This window comes from Atractosteus spatula, chromosome 13 (genome assembly GCF_055471065.1).
Source record: "Atractosteus spatula isolate fAtrSpa1 chromosome 13, fAtrSpa1.hap1, whole genome shotgun sequence".
In the NCBI taxonomy this organism is placed as follows: Eukaryota; Metazoa; Chordata; class Actinopteri; order Semionotiformes; family Lepisosteidae; genus Atractosteus; species Atractosteus spatula.
The window spans coordinates 37,181,708-37,198,546 of NC_142718.1; the positions used below are offsets into that span (position 1 = coordinate 37,181,708).

General features: G+C 41.4%; 4 protein-coding genes across 5 annotated transcripts; 2 read left to right on the forward strand and 2 right to left on the reverse strand.

The window, feature by feature from the left end:
• Positions 1-1,627: 1,627 nt before the first annotated feature.
• Positions 1,628-3,222, forward strand: LOC148822344 (gamma-crystallin M2-like). Of its 2 annotated transcripts, XM_088930468.1 has the most exons (3): positions 1,628-1,648; positions 1,735-1,977; positions 2,947-3,222. In XM_088930468.1, exons 1-3 carry the CDS (start codon positions 1,640-1,642, stop codon positions 3,220-3,222), a joined length of 528 nt encoding a protein of 175 aa, XP_088786594.1. In that variant the 5' UTR covers positions 1,628-1,639. The 2 variants fall into 2 exon arrangements, with proteins under 2 accessions (XP_088786594.1, XP_088786593.1); XM_088930467.1 differs by lacking the exon at positions 1,628-1,648 and having other exon boundaries at positions 1,705-1,977.
• Positions 3,223-4,839: 1,617 nt separating this feature from the next.
• Positions 4,840-5,828, forward strand: LOC148822345 (gamma-crystallin M2-like). Its single transcript, XM_088930619.1, has 3 exons — positions 4,840-4,848; positions 5,031-5,273; positions 5,553-5,828. Exons 1-3 carry the CDS (start codon positions 4,840-4,842, stop codon positions 5,826-5,828), a joined length of 528 nt encoding a protein of 175 aa, XP_088786745.1.
• Positions 5,829-7,507: 1,679 nt separating this feature from the next.
• LOC148822346 (gamma-crystallin S-1-like) lies at positions 7,508-9,462 on the reverse strand. The gene is made up of 3 exons (XM_088930608.1): positions 9,403-9,462; positions 8,158-8,400; positions 7,508-7,783 (listed from the first exon to the last, which is right to left on the reverse strand). Exons 1-3 carry the CDS (start codon positions 9,460-9,462, stop codon positions 7,508-7,510), a joined length of 579 nt encoding a protein of 192 aa, XP_088786734.1.
• A 2,783-nt stretch (positions 9,463-12,245) lies between these two features.
• On the reverse strand, positions 12,246-13,067 carry LOC148822347 (gamma-crystallin S-1-like). Its single transcript, XM_088930624.1, has 3 exons — positions 13,056-13,067; positions 12,650-12,892; positions 12,246-12,521 (listed from the first exon to the last, which is right to left on the reverse strand). Exons 1-3 carry the CDS (start codon positions 13,062-13,064, stop codon positions 12,246-12,248), a joined length of 528 nt encoding a protein of 175 aa, XP_088786750.1. The 5' UTR covers positions 13,065-13,067.
• Between the last annotated feature and the right edge of the window lie 3,772 nt (positions 13,068-16,839).

Sequence of the window (16,839 nt, forward strand, 5' to 3'; positions counted from 1 at the left end):
TACCGCTAACAGCATTGGTATTTCTATACGTTAAAAAATGAAAACTGAACCAGAAGCTGGATTTGTTTATACAAAGCTGAACCAACCTAAAGTATCTAAAACTGCACATCCTTGATCACAGTTGTGATCAGCTGTCCTTGACAATGCCAATGATGGCTGGCCATGTGCAGCTTCGGTCAAGCACAGCAGTTCAAAGCACGGATAAAAGGTTGATTTACAGGGACCTCGACGACGCCAACTGAAAGTCCTCTCCAGCTCAAGGCGGCGTGTGCGCCCCATGTCACGTCACGCACACAGGCATTGAGAATGGCAGCATGGAGGCCCACAGCGGGGAAAGACCCTGCCAAGCAGCTGCTCCACACACGAGATTGCTGGCTGCAGTTGAGAAACCATTAAGGCCCCATGAAAGGTGTGACTCCCAGTATTGACAAATCCACACAGCTGGGCCTTGTTAGGCTAATTTGACACTTAAACAGGCAGCAGGCCGCATGCTACCAACTCCAACTGTGACAGTTTATTCCATGCAGTGGGAACTTCTACCTCATAGAACTCACCTGGAGCCAGGGGATTCCATCGCTTCAGCCCCTTAAAGGACCACCTGTCAGACAGTATGTAAAAAATGGTGAAGTGCCGCAACACGCGTCCGGCTGGGTGACATGATCCATGTCCTGTGTATTGGATTACTCAGCTACAAAGGAGTAAATGCAGCACCATGGGGCCTCTGGTGGTCTTTTATTGATCAAAGTTCCCTTGTATACTCTGTATGATTAGTTGGTAAAAATGCAACAAGGGCTATTGGTTACAATCCTCACTTGTATTTTTAACTCTTCTCCCCATGCACGTACAGCATTTACTGCGAAAGGATTTGTACATATACTGTAGATCATTTCTGCACAGCAAAGATGTCCAAGGCCTGATGAAACATGCATTGAGAAAATAAGATCACTTTATTAGCCATACACAATTTCTTGCATTAGGAATTCGTCTTTTCACATACCCCAGCTTGCTCTCCATAAGACACAGACAGGGAGAGAAGCTGGGGGTCAGAGCGCAGGGTCGGCCATTGTACAGCACCCCTGGAGCAGCTGGGCTTAAGGGCCTTGCTCAGGGGCCCAACAGAGTAGGATTCCTCTGCCGGCTGCAGGATTTGAACGAGCAACCATCTAGCCACAGGCGCAGATCCTTAGCCACAGTGCTACCACTCTGCTCCGTTATATATAAATATAACATATTAGTGTTAAAATGCATGAATAGTAGAGAGGTTCTTGACTTCTTGACACCTATAGGATTGTAGTACAATCCTACATCGTTGTTGTCAGAGACAATGTGCAGTAGGTGCAATTGTGCACGCTAAGGAAAATTCCATAGCCGTAGTGTGAATTCACAGAACAAAAGGACAATCCTGGTGGAGAATATACCCTCTTTAAATCAACACAAAAGCAAATCTGTACAATTTAGCTCCTTTGGCGTAATACAATAGCATTCACACAGAATAAGAAGCAACAATAGGACAGTTTAAGTTAACATAACAGACATGCTGACTGAACAGAAATGTATAGTATTCATACATTCTTCGTGCTGGGTATATAAGGGGACAGAAGTCACACCACTGACACTGACCACTGACACAGACATCACCATGGGAAAGGTACAGAGCATCTGTGTTTCAAACGCTAGTCTCGTGACTGGAAAAGCACATTATGAATGATATGTTTCTGTTTATCTATTTCCCAGATCATCTTCTACGAGGACAGGAACTTCGGGGGGCGCTCCTATGAGTGCAGCAGCGACTGCGCCGACCTGCACTCCTACTTCAGCCGCTGCAACTCCATCCGAGTGGAGAGCGGCTGCTGGATGGTGTACGAGCGCCCCAACTACATGGGCTACCAGTACTTCCTGCGCAGGGGCGAGTATCCCGACTACCAGCGCTGGATGGGCTACAACGACTCCATCAGGTCCTGCAGGATGATCCCCCATGTAAGTTTCTTTATAATACTCCAAGAATTGACAGAAGGTTGTCGGTTTATCAAATAATGTAAAAAAAGAATAGCACTACAATGAACAGTTCTGCACATTACAATGAAGAGCCTGCTGTCTCCAAACAAATCCTTTGCTCCGTGTTTTGATTATCTGTTAGTGTTATCAGTCATCGGATTGGTATTGTGGTTAGATATTTTGATAAAAGAAGATGAAAACAAATTTTGATTTAATCTTTGGGGCTTCATGTTCTAGTCTGATCCTGGATGAATTTGTCTTTGTGAGCACTAGACCCCAAATCTGAACTTAAAACACAACTAAAACCTTTCCTTTCATCCACTAAGAGATGTTTATTTATTAAAAAGTCAATTTAACAATAAAATATAATACAAAAAAATAAAGGCATACAAGTGCTGAAGTGATTAAAAGTGATTATCTCTGAGCTTTGAAAAAGAAGGAGAAGAAACAAAGTTATAGAAATGGAAACATTCGGCAAGAACTTCAAAGGCAGCTAATGCACTGAGCAAGTCACACTGTTGCCATGAAACATTCTACAGAAAATACAGGATCACATATACATTCAAGCTGTTATTCAGCAAACTATAGAACAAAAAGAGTCAATCTGATTTAAAAAGCTTAGCTCACTGCATTTGTGCTTCTAAGAATATATTGAGTCATTTGTCTCAAGGATAATGTGATGTTACAAAGAATAAATGGTCCAGATATTTTTTGCCTATACAGCCATACATGGACAGCCTTTGCCTTTTTGCTATTGTAACGTTTTTTTGAGTTTCCACCCTTGCCGCTCCTGCTGTCATGCAACACGGAACTTGCTGGCTGAGCTAAAGGAGACCCCGGGTAGCTGAGATCCCTGTTATACACAGGGGCGTATTCGTTACACTTGTCACAGAATATTAATGGAAATCCTTAAGTTCAAACTACATCACAGAATGTCTCCTGTTTTTGCAGTACCAAGGCTCCTACAGGATGAGGATCTACGAGAGAGAAGGCTTCGGAGGCCAGATGATGGAGTTCATGGACGACTGCGAGTCTGTGTACGACCGCTTCCGTTACCATGACATCCACTCCTGCAATGTGATGGAGGGCTACTGGCTCTTCTACGAGCAGCCCAACTACAGGGGCAGGCAGTACTTCATGAGGCCCGGAGAGTACAGGAGGTACAGCGACTGGGGAGGCATGAGCCCCAGGATCGGCTCCTTCCGGCGCCTCATGGACTTCTGTTAAATCCAAAACACTCCTTGATGTGTCGTAGTTGTTTGGGATAATAAAAAAGAGACTAATTACACATGTCTCTGTGTTTTTTAAATCATACAAATATTCAAATGTATTGAAAACATTTCACTTTTCAACAGATAGCGCTTCATCTTTCCTCTTTTCTATTTAACACTCATAAGCCTTGTCACATAATACCTACAGGGAGAAGATGCTAATACAGGTTTGTACAAATCATCTTAAATTAAAACTCACTTGACCTGTTCTGACATGACATTGTGTTGGTCTGGTTTATCCAGTCACAGTCCTGTTGAGAGATACGTCTACAGCTTACAGCTACTTATACAGGTAGTGCTATCACAAGTGTTATAGAAATGATTTACCATAGTAGCTAATACTCCTTCAGTTCTGCTGTCAGTGGTATTGCAATTGATTGTATGTTTACTCCTGCAATTTTACTATCAGATCTTCCACACTCGGTACTAGTCTTGCTAATACCGCTGTTACTACAGAATAATTACAGAGGCTGCCGCCACTACACTCTCTATTACTAACATTTCTCCTTCCTGTTCCAAATGTTATTAAAAGTTATCAGTATTTCAAATGCTAATACACAGCAGTGGAAGAAAAGAAAATGTTGTTGTTCTAGAGTGGTGCACAGGGTAATTAATACTTTATTTTTCATGTGTAGCATTGGTTCCTAGTTGCTGTGCGATAACAGCTTCCCATTAGCTTGGGAAGTTCTGAACTCTAGGCAACTGAAAGGGAAAATCATAGGTCTGATGTACTTGTTTATCCAAACTTGTCTTCGTCTGTTTGTGGATAACCAGCCCGCGACAGATCTGAGATTACAGATGCTAAGAGTCCAGTGTGAAACGAGAACTGTAATAAGTTTAAACTTCAGAGGCTAATGCTTAATAGGTTTTCTGATTAGTAAAGTGTCCACACGGTACATGCTACATGATCCTACATACCTCATAGGCCAGATACAGAATTGCAAATTAAAATCTTAACGAGCAACCTGTCTCTTAGTTCTTCTTCACTTCATTTTGATGAAGGTGGGCCATTTTTGAACATATGTCTCTTTTTAATTGGAACAGTGGTGTACAAAGGGTTCGAGAATAGTTAAACGTTTTTTAAATGTCTGAGATAGACAAGTAGCTCATAATTTAAAATCTGGAACGAGAAAAGCGGAAAATTTGAAAACTTTTTCAGAACATCTCTCACACAAGATTCTTCTGTTCACACGTTGGTTCCTTCTGCATATTTGAAATAAATAGTACCTTCGCCCCTGCATGCATGCGTTTCAGCAATCAGACAGTTACAGTATCTGTACCTTTCCAGATTGGCAGCATGTGAATAAATAAACGTACACATAAACAGCTAATCAATTAGTGAACTAAGTGACATCGTCTGTGGCCTTTGTGTAAGAGACAAAGAGGTACTGCGCTCTGCTGACAAGGAGCACTAATATCTTTTGTTGTTTGGCAGCAGTACATTCTTTTCAAATAGCTGACATGTAAAGTTAATTCTTTTGCATAACAATGTCCCGGTTTTCCTACACACTATAAAAAGGGGCCTCAATCTCAGATCAGAGACGCAGTGAGAGCAATACAGCAAAACAGGACAATGGGGAAGGTAAGGCTGTTGAGTCTGTTGTGCATCTTTTGTGCCTCTGCTTACTTACAGTCTGTAGAATCTTGAAAAGCAATGAATAGACCGATTTAACTCCAGTTTGTGTTTTAAAACATCATTTGCATTATAAACAATCGGTGCCCGCCCAGGCTATTAACAAGCAAAGAAAAACTCAACCTTTTCAGATCATCTTCTACGAGGACAGGAACTTCGGGGGGCGCTCCTATGAGTGCAGCAGCGACTGCGCCGACCTGCACCCCTACTTCAGCCGCTGCAACTCCATCCGAGTGGAGAGCGGCTGCTGGATGGCGTACGAGCGCCCCAACTACATGGGCTACCAGTACTTCCTGCGCAGGGGCGAGTATCCCGACTACCAGCGCTGGATGGGCTACAATGACTGCATCAGGTCCTGCCGCATCATTCCTCCCGTAAGTTGCACTAAGGATTTGCTCTTTAATGTCTAGCATTATCTTGGAAAGTATAGACAGTATAGGCCTGGTTCAGGGCTTGAATTCAAGGTAAAACTAATTCTCTACTATACAGTATACAGTAAATAGACTACATATATTTACTAAATATGATTTTATATATATATACTCAGTATTTGAATATCAAGTATTCTGGAGAAGTTTAGGAGCCCGAGCTAAAGAGTGGTTGTTCATCTATTAATCATCAAGCACTGAAGAATTCTGTGTCTTTTTCTCCAGTACCAAGGCACCTACAAGGTGAGGATCTACGAGCGCCCTGAATTTGGAGGCCAGATGATGGAGTTCATGGACGACTGTCCCAATGTCTACGACCGCTTCCGTTACCAAGACATCCACTCCTGCAATGTGATGGAGGGCTACTGGCTCTTCTACGAGCAGCCCAACTACAGAGGCAGGCAGTACTTCATGAGGCCCGGAGAGTACAGGAGGTTCAGCGACTGGGGAGGCACGAGCCCCAGGATCGGCTCCTTCCGGCGCATCACTGACTTCAATTGAACAGAAAACAACAATTGCAGATAAAAGTGTGTAACATGGAAACAGAATAAAATATCATTTCTTCTCTGACAATGCCAAAATTGTGTATTTTATTAGTCACGATTAAGATTTTGCTTGCACAGCCAAAAAACAAACATGACACAGTATAACCACAAAAACAATAATAAACTTCCAATTGTTTTTTTATTTAATTAATTTAGTTAATTAAATTCTTAAGAAATAAGTCCTTTGGGGGTTCATCCTGTCCTGTTTCAACTGCTCTAGCCCATAGCTCTCACTTGTGTCCTCTGATCTGTGTTCCACTGAAGAAGTGAAATGTGAGAAATTTGCTCAAATGACCTTGTCAGAGTTCTTGATGGTTTTGAAAACATGATCAGTTCTCCACCGACTCTTCACCGTTCATGAATAAAAAGGTTAAGTTCATTCATCAGCAGAATGGTTCAATAGTCCTTATCCTATCCTTGTCTGAAGAGGTATGTGAAGTCTAATTCAGTAGCTTGTGGCACCTCCTTTAGCAGTAATGACTTCAAGCAGACCTTTGCTGTAACTGCCTGTCAGTTTCTTCCATTGGCTTGTAGCGATTTGTGACCATTCTTCCTCTCAGAACTGTTTTAGGGTTTCCATGCATGTGACGCTCACTCACTTCAGGTTTCGCAGTAACACAGGGGTTTAGGTCCAGCCTTTGACTTGAATTCTTCAGCCCTCCAGAATCAGGGTTCTGTCAATTGAACAAAGAATTTGCTAAATTAATAAAAAATGTACAGACTCTGGACTGGGGCTCTTCAGGACCAGGGACTGAGACCCCTCCTGTAGTCTAACATCCTGATACCTTATTAAATTATTTTATTTTCACTCCTCAGGGCAACAATTCTCCATTTCTGCACAGGCAGTGACTCAGGGTTTACTGCTTGCTCACCACGTACAAGGAAATTGTGGCGTGCTTTATCTGGCAGACGGATATAAAAGCAGTCCTTTCTACTGTCACCCTGAGCTTGACCCCAGATTGGACACCTTCCTGCTACAACTACTGACCAGCATCTTCACTTCTGGGTTACTGTTGAAGGAGTTAACTAAAAGTTTTTACTAAAAGTTTGTATTATATCTTGTTGACTATGTATTTCTTTACTTATATTTTACTAACTCCGTCTCAGGATGTCTGGTCTCAAAAGATAACATAGCCACACTGTATCCTTACGCATAGCTGGCATGGTTCTCAGGGAAATGACCGAGTGACCTATCCAGGAACAAATCTATTCAGCAGAAGGGGCTGCTTGTCATGCAAGCCGGCAGTAAAGATAATATATGTACTGGTCAGCTTTCTCTTCTCTTTTCAACATGGAATAAAGCTATTACTTGTTCCTTTCTAGAATGACCATATATTGCCACAATGCAAGCAGAGAGTCATGTGGCAGTGTATCTTGTATTGTTTGTTTCACGATATGAAAGAGCACTATAAGCATTCTCTGTTGAGTCTTGTGTCCAAGAGCAAGACTCCCATATGCATATGAAATAAAGACAACTTTCAGCATACAAACTCTCGGCTGATGCCCTTTGTTTGGCACAACACTGTCTAAAGCACCATGTGGACTCCTTTTGAAGAAAAGACCCAAAGAGAATGTGTTAGATTGTTGTGTAATTTATTGTTTAATTCTCACAGATAAGAAATAATTGCTCTTTATTTAACAGAAGTCCATGATGCGCCGGAAGGAGCCGATCCTGGGGCTCATGCCTCCCCAGTCACTGTATCTCCTGTACTCTCCGGGCCTCATGAAGTACTGCCTGCCTCTGTAGTTGGGCTGCTCGTAGAAGAGCCAGTAGCCATCCATCACATTGCAGGAGTGGATGTCATGGTAATGGAAGCGGTCGTACACAGACTCGCAGTCATCCATGAACTCCATCATCTGGCCTCCAAAGCCTTCTCTCTCGTAGATCCTCATCCTGTAGGATCCTCTATGCTGTAGGAAAAAAATAATTTTTGTGATTTTTGGTTAAAAAGCAATACTTTGCAATAGCTGACATAGTGAAGCCTTACCTTGCGCTCAACTGTCTGAAATGTTCATCATTTCCAAGTTTAAAATGGCTTCAATAACCCTTGCTTTACTTACTTTGAATTTGTGCAAGAATGCTTTATTTTGGAATACTCTCATTTTTCTTTTCATGTTAAATGCAAAGACATCTGTAGGTTTTGCATACAGTATATTTTGCACATTGAATGTGCTGAAATTGGTAGTGCTACTGTGCTTGAATCAGAGATAGTGGTAATCTGAAAGTGACTCATTTTATGCTGCATCCCATTAAATATTCTCCAGAGCAAGTCTCATAATCTTACATGGGGGATCATCCTGCAGGACCTGATGCAGTCGTTGAAGCCCATCCAGCGCTGGTAGTCGGGATACTCGCCCCTGCGCAGGAAGTACTGGTAGCCCATGTAGTTGGGGCGCTCGTACGTCATCCAGCAGCCGCTCTCCACTCGGATGGAGTTGCAGCGGCTGAAGTAGGAGTGCATGTCGGCGCAGTCGCTGCTGCACTCATAGGAGCGCCCCCCGAAGTTCCTGTCCTCGTAGAAGATGATCTGTGAAAAAGAAAGAAACATTGTTGTCAAATTTTACCACTACATTGCACAACACTTTCCTTAGTAAAAACATCAGATTTTAAATTAAATATAGCATATTTTGTGACGACAAATTGATCAGGCTAAATTAGAGCACGTTCTACAAAGAAAGACCCAAACAATATTGGATGTTTTGAAGCAGAAAACTTCACTTCATTTATTGTCTCCAACAGTATCATCTTTGTTGGGAGACTGTGATTAAATTCAACACAGTAGCTTAAATTTACTAGGTTGAAAAAATGATACATTTCTCCAGGCATTAATTTTGAGAGCAATATTAAGTGTGGCTTGGCATAAGACAGCTGCCCATTTTTCAGTTATTACAGAGAAACACATTGAATTAGAAAGGTTTTTGGGTTGTCCCAGCCTGTGGGGTGTCACATGTTATTTACTCTATCAGCATGCCATCTGCATTCTCAGTCAAAATCACTAAAAAGTTACAGAGCTTAAGAAGCCTTTACACTTGGAAATAAGTTCAAGACACTACGTCAGACTCTTAGCTGAGACTGCGGAAAAACTGACTACTACATTGTTTATTAATTGCAGTAATTTGGAAGAAGCAGATTTTGTTAACTGAACACATGTTCAGTTTTAAGAATATAAAAGAAATACCAGTTTCATGAAACCTTGAACAAAATTAAAGGTTTCAGTATACCTTTCTTGAAGGCTTAATTACAGTTCCTGCATCTAAAACTGACATTAATTAATCATTTTCTGTAGTTAAATTAAGTTCCAAATGTAAGAAGACAATTACGGATCAACGTGATAAATTAACATATCTTATGCAATGGACAAAAAACACACTTGTCTAATTCCAAGGTAGTGTCACTAAATCAGTGCTAAATTCTGTCATTGATCAGTATCTAGACAACAGTGTTCAGATTGTGCAGGAGCTAGTTGAATTGCTACATGAGACCAAAGTCTGGCCTGGTGCTACAGAGCATGAGCCAGTGCTCCTCTTACCTTCCCCATGGTGTCCTGGATGACAGATGCCCTGTGGCTCACACTGCCCTGCCACCACATTTATACCCCACTTGTACCGCAAGGGGCCTGTGTCCCCATTGTGAGGAAGCCCTGACTCATCAGCACAGCAGAGAGCTGCACCTCTTGTCACAGCAGGTTCCAAAGGGAGATAATCGGGCGTTGTTCGTGTTTGTGGGGTCAGTTGGCCATTTTTATATTGTTCTCCTTGAACATGCAGAAAAAAGAGAAAATTCTCTGCTCTGAAAACAGCTGAGATATCTAGCAAATTTAGCACACAAGTCCTTAACAAATCATTTGCATCAGTATAAATGATACTGTGCTGCAAATAGGATTAAAGCAGGAATGCTGCTTAATCATTGCATTTACTTTTTACTTTGCTTTTTATTTTTTAAAAATCCCAATGATCATAATAACCTTTCGTTTCATGATGGAGTGAGGAAAGGGATCAAGTAGAGGAAAAATGAGACTGAAAGCAAATTTTCAAGATAACTATGTAGGATTTTGGTTTACTTTGAATGACACCAATTATTTTTGCTTCTTTTCCCTGTAGTTCCCTTTAGTAAATATTATGTATATATTAATTATATTTTATACATAATTTATAAAGCCCTGAAAAAGAGGTTTAGAGAAAGGAAAAATAGAATAAGAGAGGTGTGGTCCATTATTGTAGATTTTTCACCAAAACAAGACCCTGAATGAAGATGGCAAACAGCTTTAACGTAAAGATGTGGAGCTGCAGAGGGCATGGTATCAAACTTAGAATAAGCAGGCTGTAGGCTTAGTGACCGAAGGGGGCAAACAAAATTGCTACATATTTACACAGTGTCACAAATTTTCACACATACTGTATCCTGCTTTCCAGCTCGTCTCAGTCTCAAAGCTCACACCTCACTTTGCACATCCCACACTGAGCTGCTCCTTCACCCTTGGAAACAAAATCCTTTTCTTTGTTTCAGTTTGTACAGTTTGACAAACATTTTGACAATGACAATGCCTATTAAGGCAGTTGATACAGTTCCTTTGATAAAAGATAATGAAATGGGCAGACATCCCAGTATAATTGAATGTTACCTTTTTGATAGTACGGTACTGCTGATTATTCTAAGGACGACACTGGGGCTTATTCAGCTGCTGTGAATGAAAACTATTGGTCCCCTATTTGATCTCACACCATGGTTAAAAAATATCTTCTACACAATGTTTCAGATTTCAAAAGTCCCACACCCATTGTTATCCAAATGATATTCACAATCTGATCATTTAATCATGACGGACATTCTAGGTGACACTCAAGATCACGTTAGGTTTGATACTGCAATCTGCATCTCTTCTCTGAATGTGTTTAGTCTTTGCTTGAGCCCTTCCCCAAACCTCCTCCTGGTATTCACCAGATTTGTAGGAACAACTCGACTGCAGGTGGTGCTCATTTTAAAAACTGATGTTCCACTTGTTTAATGCGAGCTAACCATTTCGGGTTAACTGAATTAACCAGTTTGTGCTTTTTATAAAACTCTAAGCTTCATACATCTCTAAATGCCTAATTATAAACACAAGTCGCTTCTTTTTTTTCTGCTTAGTATCCTTTGTGCTCATAGTTGTTACGTGGTCTCCTAATGTTCTATCACGAAGGTGTTCATGCAGAGTGGTGATAGGAATAAGGGGTAATCCGATCTTCCATATGACGTATTTATTTAAAAATCAGTACAACAACTGAATTTAAATCTCTTAAGAAGAATTTTGAAGTAAATGGCTTAACTAGTAAATTGCACACTTGTTAAGCTCTATTGGTCCCTTGGCAGTTCCTTAGTGAATGTATCTAGAAATATATAGATATTAAATCCTATTATTAACATTTCAGTAGCTCAGTCAATCCCTATTGGAAGCATAGAAGAGACGCGATTTGAGTAGCAAGCTTTATTGGTGTTCCTCACTGGCTGAGGACAATGACAACCTGTCCAAAAGGATGGGGAGCCAGAGAGCTGCTGCAAGGGTGCAGACGGGGTGGAGGGAGGGATGTGAAAATGAAACACAGGTGAGTCAATAAGAAGTGTGATATTGATATGTAGGCAGGTGGAAGAGTGTGAGATTAGAGTCTGACCTCCTTCTGAGCTTTTTTTTTAAACTCAATATAGAGCAGCCATAATGACTGGTGATAAAGATCCAAAAGTATTTTTGGTACATAAATAAAATGAAATAGTTTGAAGTAGCATGGTAAGGCCACTATTTTTGGAACATTTCCCAAGTGTGGATCCACTTCATGTCTTAGTAGGTTGCTTTCCTGCATGACTGAGATTGAGGTCTTGGTGAGATGGGTCTTCTCACCCAGCAGAATGTAAGGGTGAGTGAAGAGAATGCATAGGCTTCTCCCAAGTAGCTATGGGATAGAGAATTATGTTGACCTTGAGGAAACATTTTTCCTTTTTGAGAAGGTGAGCTATTTTCAAGGAAAGGTAGAGAAGATCCTCTGAATCTAATTTGCATCTACAGGTAAAATGCAAATTCTGGTGGCGTTTCTTTGCAGTATGCTTTTATGCTTACGTTCAGTAACCTTGTAAGCGTGCATAACGTCTGTAAGTGCAGACACAATTTTCCTATTTTAATACTTGCTTACATTGACAGTTCTTCGCAAAGCTACAGTACCTTGCTGAAAACACATTTCTGTGAAATTTGTGAACTCTGGTGACATGTGAATTTCCAAAGCTTTGGACTTTTCTGCAACAAGATAATGATGAATAGTAACTGACAAACCAATATTAACAAGGAGAATTGTTTGAATTGTTTTTTTTATTTCAATATATTAGTTTTTGAAAGACATTGCTCAGTTAGTTGAAGTCCATGATGCGCCGGAAGGAGCCGATCCTGGGGCTCATGCCTCCCCAGTCGCTGAACCTCCTGTACTCTCCGGGCCTCATGAAGTACTGCCTGCCTCTGTAGTTGGGCTGCTCGTAGAAGAGCCAGTAGCCCTCCATCACATTGCAGGAGTGGATGTCATGGTAACGGAAGCGGTCGTAGACATTGGGACAGTCGTCCATGAACTCCATCATCTGGCCTCCGAAGCCTTCTCTCTCGTAGATCCTCATCCTGTAGGAGCCTTGATACTGTAAAAACAGGAAACATGCTGTAATGCAGTTTGAACTTAAGGAATACTTTTGGTATTTATAATTGTAAGGTCATCTTTTTTCAAGGAACTGAGTGTTCAGTTAAAGAGTTTAACAGATCACCATACATGGGGGATCATTCGGCAGGATCTAGCACAATCGTTGTAGCCCATCCAGCGCTGGTAGTCGGGATACTCGCCCCTGCGCAGGAAGTACTGGTAGCCCATGTAGTTGGGGCGCTCGTACACCATCCAGCTGCCGCTCTCCACTCGGATGGAGTTGCAGCGGCTGAAGTAGGAGTGCAGGTCGGCGCAGTCGCTGCTGCACTCATAGGAGCGCCCCCCGAAGTTTCTGTCCTCGTAGAAGATGATCTGGAAGAGATGGACGTGATTCCTTTTTTCTTAGTAGATTTGGCGAGGTCTATTTTCTGCTCGTATCATTTATATTTTTTTAATATAATTGATCTTTTAAAATTATTTTTCCTTGCTTGTATATTCAACCTAGAAGAAACATTAATGAAATGAAGAGCCTTACCTTTCCCATTGTGCTAGATTGGTGTGGTCACACTGTATCCCTCATTGTGGATAGCTTCCTCTTTTATACTCTGGCAGCAAGCCCTGACACATTGTCATGAAAATCAATCGCATTTATGTGTCAGCTTTTTTAAGAGAATGTGCTGCAAAACAAAAACAGACCTTTCCTGTACTCCTTGTCAGCAGTGCAGCCAACCTCATTGTCACTTTCACAAAGGAAATATGACACTAGCTTTTGCTCCAGACTGGGACTGTGTGTGGGGACAAAGATGAATCTGGAGAGCAAGAGAAAGACACTGCCGTGGGAGAGGAGAAACTGGCAAACAGGAGCTCTTACAAATGAGGAAAGAAGAAAAGTTTAGACTTTCCAGGGTCAGATGTAAGGTAGTCACATTTTGTCTTTAAATGATTGATTAATGATACACACAAAAGGTGTTTCCCGAACGCAAGCTATAACACAATACAGAACTACTGAGCGTTACAGTATAAGCGGTAGATGGTCATACACTGGCCAAATAAAGTGCCTCCTTTTCTGCACATTTTTAAAAAAATCTGGGAAATTAAGCAGGTCTCGCAAAACGACAACACTGTATTCCTAAGGAGTGCTTTTTAACCTGTTGAACTACAATATATTCAGAAAGCCTAGGTGGCAAATCTCAGAAAACAAGTATTCTGCCTCATGGATAAAAAATACATTTATTTTCATTGTTATCACAGGGGCAGGAGCAGCACCTGACCATAATCCTGTGAGGCGAGAACATTAATTGATTCTGGACATGCTTTCCTCCAGATATGTAGTGAACGCCTTTGGCTGTCATTCAGTTACAGTGACAAACAAGTCTTCCAGAACTGCGTGCTTTTCAGGTTTTTATCCGTAAGGTCTTTAAGTACATACCTGATCTCAGCTGTTGACAATCTAATTGAATTGAATTGATTAGATTTAATTAGGCCTGCAAATCCTGTTTGACATGTAACGTTTGAGGACCACAGCTCCGTGTCACTTCTTTACAACAGGTCGATCAAATGTCAGTGGGGGTTCATGAGAAACAGCTGAGTGCTATCACATGTTGCTGGGAAGTGAAAAGAGTCTCATGGCATGTGCTTTTCTTATTTGGATTTGGTGTGGAGAGAAAAGTGTGCCATGGGGACACGAGAAAGATCATAAACGGGAGCAGGCCAGTCAGCTGATGGTCTTACTCATTTGGTTTTTAGTAGCTAATTGATTCAAGGAGCTCATCCAGCCAATTCTTGTGAGAAGCCAGGATACTGACTTAGACAACATGGCCAGGTAGCTTGTTCCAGACGCCCATAATCTTCTGCGTAAAGACGTGTGTCCTTCTCTCAGTTTTAAATGCAATTTTCCTAGATTTCCTCTTGTGTCCTCTAGCTTGGTTTACTGCTGCCTCTGAAGTGTCACGATCGTAAACCCCTCCTCTTAAAGACGCTCCAGCCCTTCCTTGTTCAGTACTCATCCCCTGCACCTGCCTCCGGATCCTGCCCCTCGTCTTATAAAAGCCAGGCGCTCACTCTCTTCCGGGCCCTGCACTAGTTCCCGTACCAGGAGAGTCCGGGACCTGGAAGCGCCTGGTCCCGTCAAGGTTTTAGTTTCTGTTGCTGTTCCCGTTCCCGTGGCGGTCCCGACCCAGTTCTTGTTTTATCTCGTCTGTCTTGGATGGATCGCCTGGTTTTGGACTTTTACCCCATCTTGGATTCCCCTTCTGGACTCAGCTCTGGATTGTTTGCCTCGTCCACACCTCCCCCGAACACCAGCGCACTATGGACACGCCCCCTGTTTTCCTTCCCGACTCCTGCATGTTTTTCCCCCGTGTTTTCCTCACTCGTCCCTGGATTGTGTCGTCTGCACAGGGTCCGGAAAGAATGCTTTCGTTACATGAAGAAGTCAAGTGAGTTGACTTTGTCAATCCCCTTGACAGCAGTCAATGGCTAATTGAACCCCTGGTAGGCTCTGTTCAAGACTAAAGAGGATCAGCAAAGACCTTTTAACCCGTCTGACACATATCATCAAGGTCCTTTCAGTAGGATAGTTTTAATTTCATCTCTATGAACTGGAGGTCCAGGAGGCATGAAGGTCAAGGGAAAATAGAGCAGTGAAAACCTCTGTGATATACTGTACGTGAATCCTTTGTTATTGGGTTGTAAGTTTCCATGGATCACATTGTTTTCCTGCATCTGATTTTTTTTCTACGACACTTGCAGTATATATCTGCTGAAATGGGCTGTGACATGTTGCACATTCTTCAGAAATGGACCTTCCAATATCGTATGACAAGCTCACAGTGAAGTGTGAAAACGGGTCTTTGTAGAATTTGAAGAAGCAAAAAGACGAATTCCTAATGCAAGAAATTGTATAGGGCTAATAAAGAAACATTATTATTACATTATTACAACATTAAGTGCATCGGTAAGTGAAATTGAAATGAAAATTGATGTTGGCTGCATTGATTAGATTCAAGGGGCAGCTGATATGAGTGGGATATAGTCTAGTCTTGAGATAAGGACTGCCAACAAGGAACCAGACACTAAGTACCTGCATTGTGTAGCTCAGCATAACCCTTACTCTCAATGACTTGTTTAAATGCATGCTGGAAGACAGGTAGTTGTATGACATAGCTGAGCGGTTGTGGATGTTTCTTAGATATAGTAACAAGAGGCGGTCTGTGATGTCTTCAATAATGGAACTGGAAGTGACTGAGCAGCACAACATAGCACTGAAGAGAGTGTGTCCTGCTTGATGGCCATCACATTGTGAATCCGAGATGTTTTGTCATTGATATGATGAAGGCCTTAGCTAAAATCTCACTGGTCAGTAGAAATGCAGAGGAGACAGATAAGGCTGTAGCTTTTCACAAATGGATAAAGAATCATTTTATTTTCCTTGTTGTTCTTGAAACCGAGATATTGGATAAGGTTAATGTTATGCTTAAATTCATTTCATGATAATTTTGAGGTGGACTCAAACAATTCAAGGCAACTACAGCCTAGCAGTTGTACACTGTATATTTTTTATGTTTAATCATTTTTAAATTCATTCTTTATCTTGAATAATAGCTAATTAGGAAAGCTCATAACCAGTGCAAACTAATACCTAGTCATGTTGAGATTGGATTTGTTTCTTTTATTGTTTTTTTTTAACTTACAAGATTCCCCACTTATTTGTTTCTTTTTTCATAAGGGTATCTTTATTTTTTACTGTGTATATGTACTGTATTTCAAAAAACATCTCTACCATTCCGTTTGATATGTGATCTTTGAATGTGAAAGCACTATTAGATTGCAGAGAAAAAATGGAAGCCAAACTGAGGTCGTATCTACACCATTGTATTGAATGAAATATATTATTCTGAAGTTAAAACTGAGCACGTTATTTAGGTGGGTAGCATAGCATAGTGGTTAAATCTCTGGACTTATAGAGGATTTGAGTCCCTGCTACAGACAGTGCTCTTGTATCTTGTTCAGTGGACTTTACCGCAGCTGCTCCAGTCCTCCCAGCTGTTTGAATGGGGACCAGCACTGCTGGGGAAGACTCTGTGAAGGACTGTTGTCAAAGCCATGAGTGGAGTCATGTGTTTACAGATCACTTCACACCTAGAAGACAGGATGAGCTCTGGCTCAATGACCTGTTGTGTGTGGCTATACATCTATTTACATTTATTTCTGCCATTAAGTAGTTCATAAATATAAACATGAGTAACCATGAAGATGTAGGTTCCGAAAAAAATACTTTAAAAGGTTTGTTGTTCTCACAGTATATTTTTATTAATCAC

Coding starts and splice junctions, on each gene's coding strand:
- LOC148822345 (XM_088930619.1), top strand. Junction 5,274..5,552: donor CCTGCCGCATCATTCCTCCC/GTAAGTTGCACT, acceptor CTTTTTCTCCAG/TACCAAGGCACCTACAAGGT.
- LOC148822347 (XM_088930624.1), bottom strand. Junction 12,522..12,649: donor CCTGCCGAATGATCCCCCAT/GTATGGTGATCT, acceptor CTGTTTTTACAG/TATCAAGGCTCCTACAGGAT.
- LOC148822344 (XM_088930467.1), top strand. CDS start 1,705: ATGATATGTTTCTGTTTATCTATTTCCCAGATCATCTTCTACGAGGAC. Junction 1,978..2,946: donor CCTGCAGGATGATCCCCCAT/GTAAGTTTCTTT, acceptor CTGTTTTTGCAG/TACCAAGGCTCCTACAGGAT.
- LOC148822346 (XM_088930608.1), bottom strand. CDS start 9,462: ATGTGGTGGCAGGGCAGTGTGAGCCACAGGGCATCTGTCATCCAGGAC. Junction 8,401..9,402: donor TCCAGGACACCATGGGGAAG/GTAAGAGGAGCA, acceptor TCTTTTTCACAG/ATCATCTTCTACGAGGACAG. Junction 7,784..8,157: donor CCTGCAGGATGATCCCCCAT/GTAAGATTATGA, acceptor TTTTTCCTACAG/CATAGAGGATCCTACAGGAT.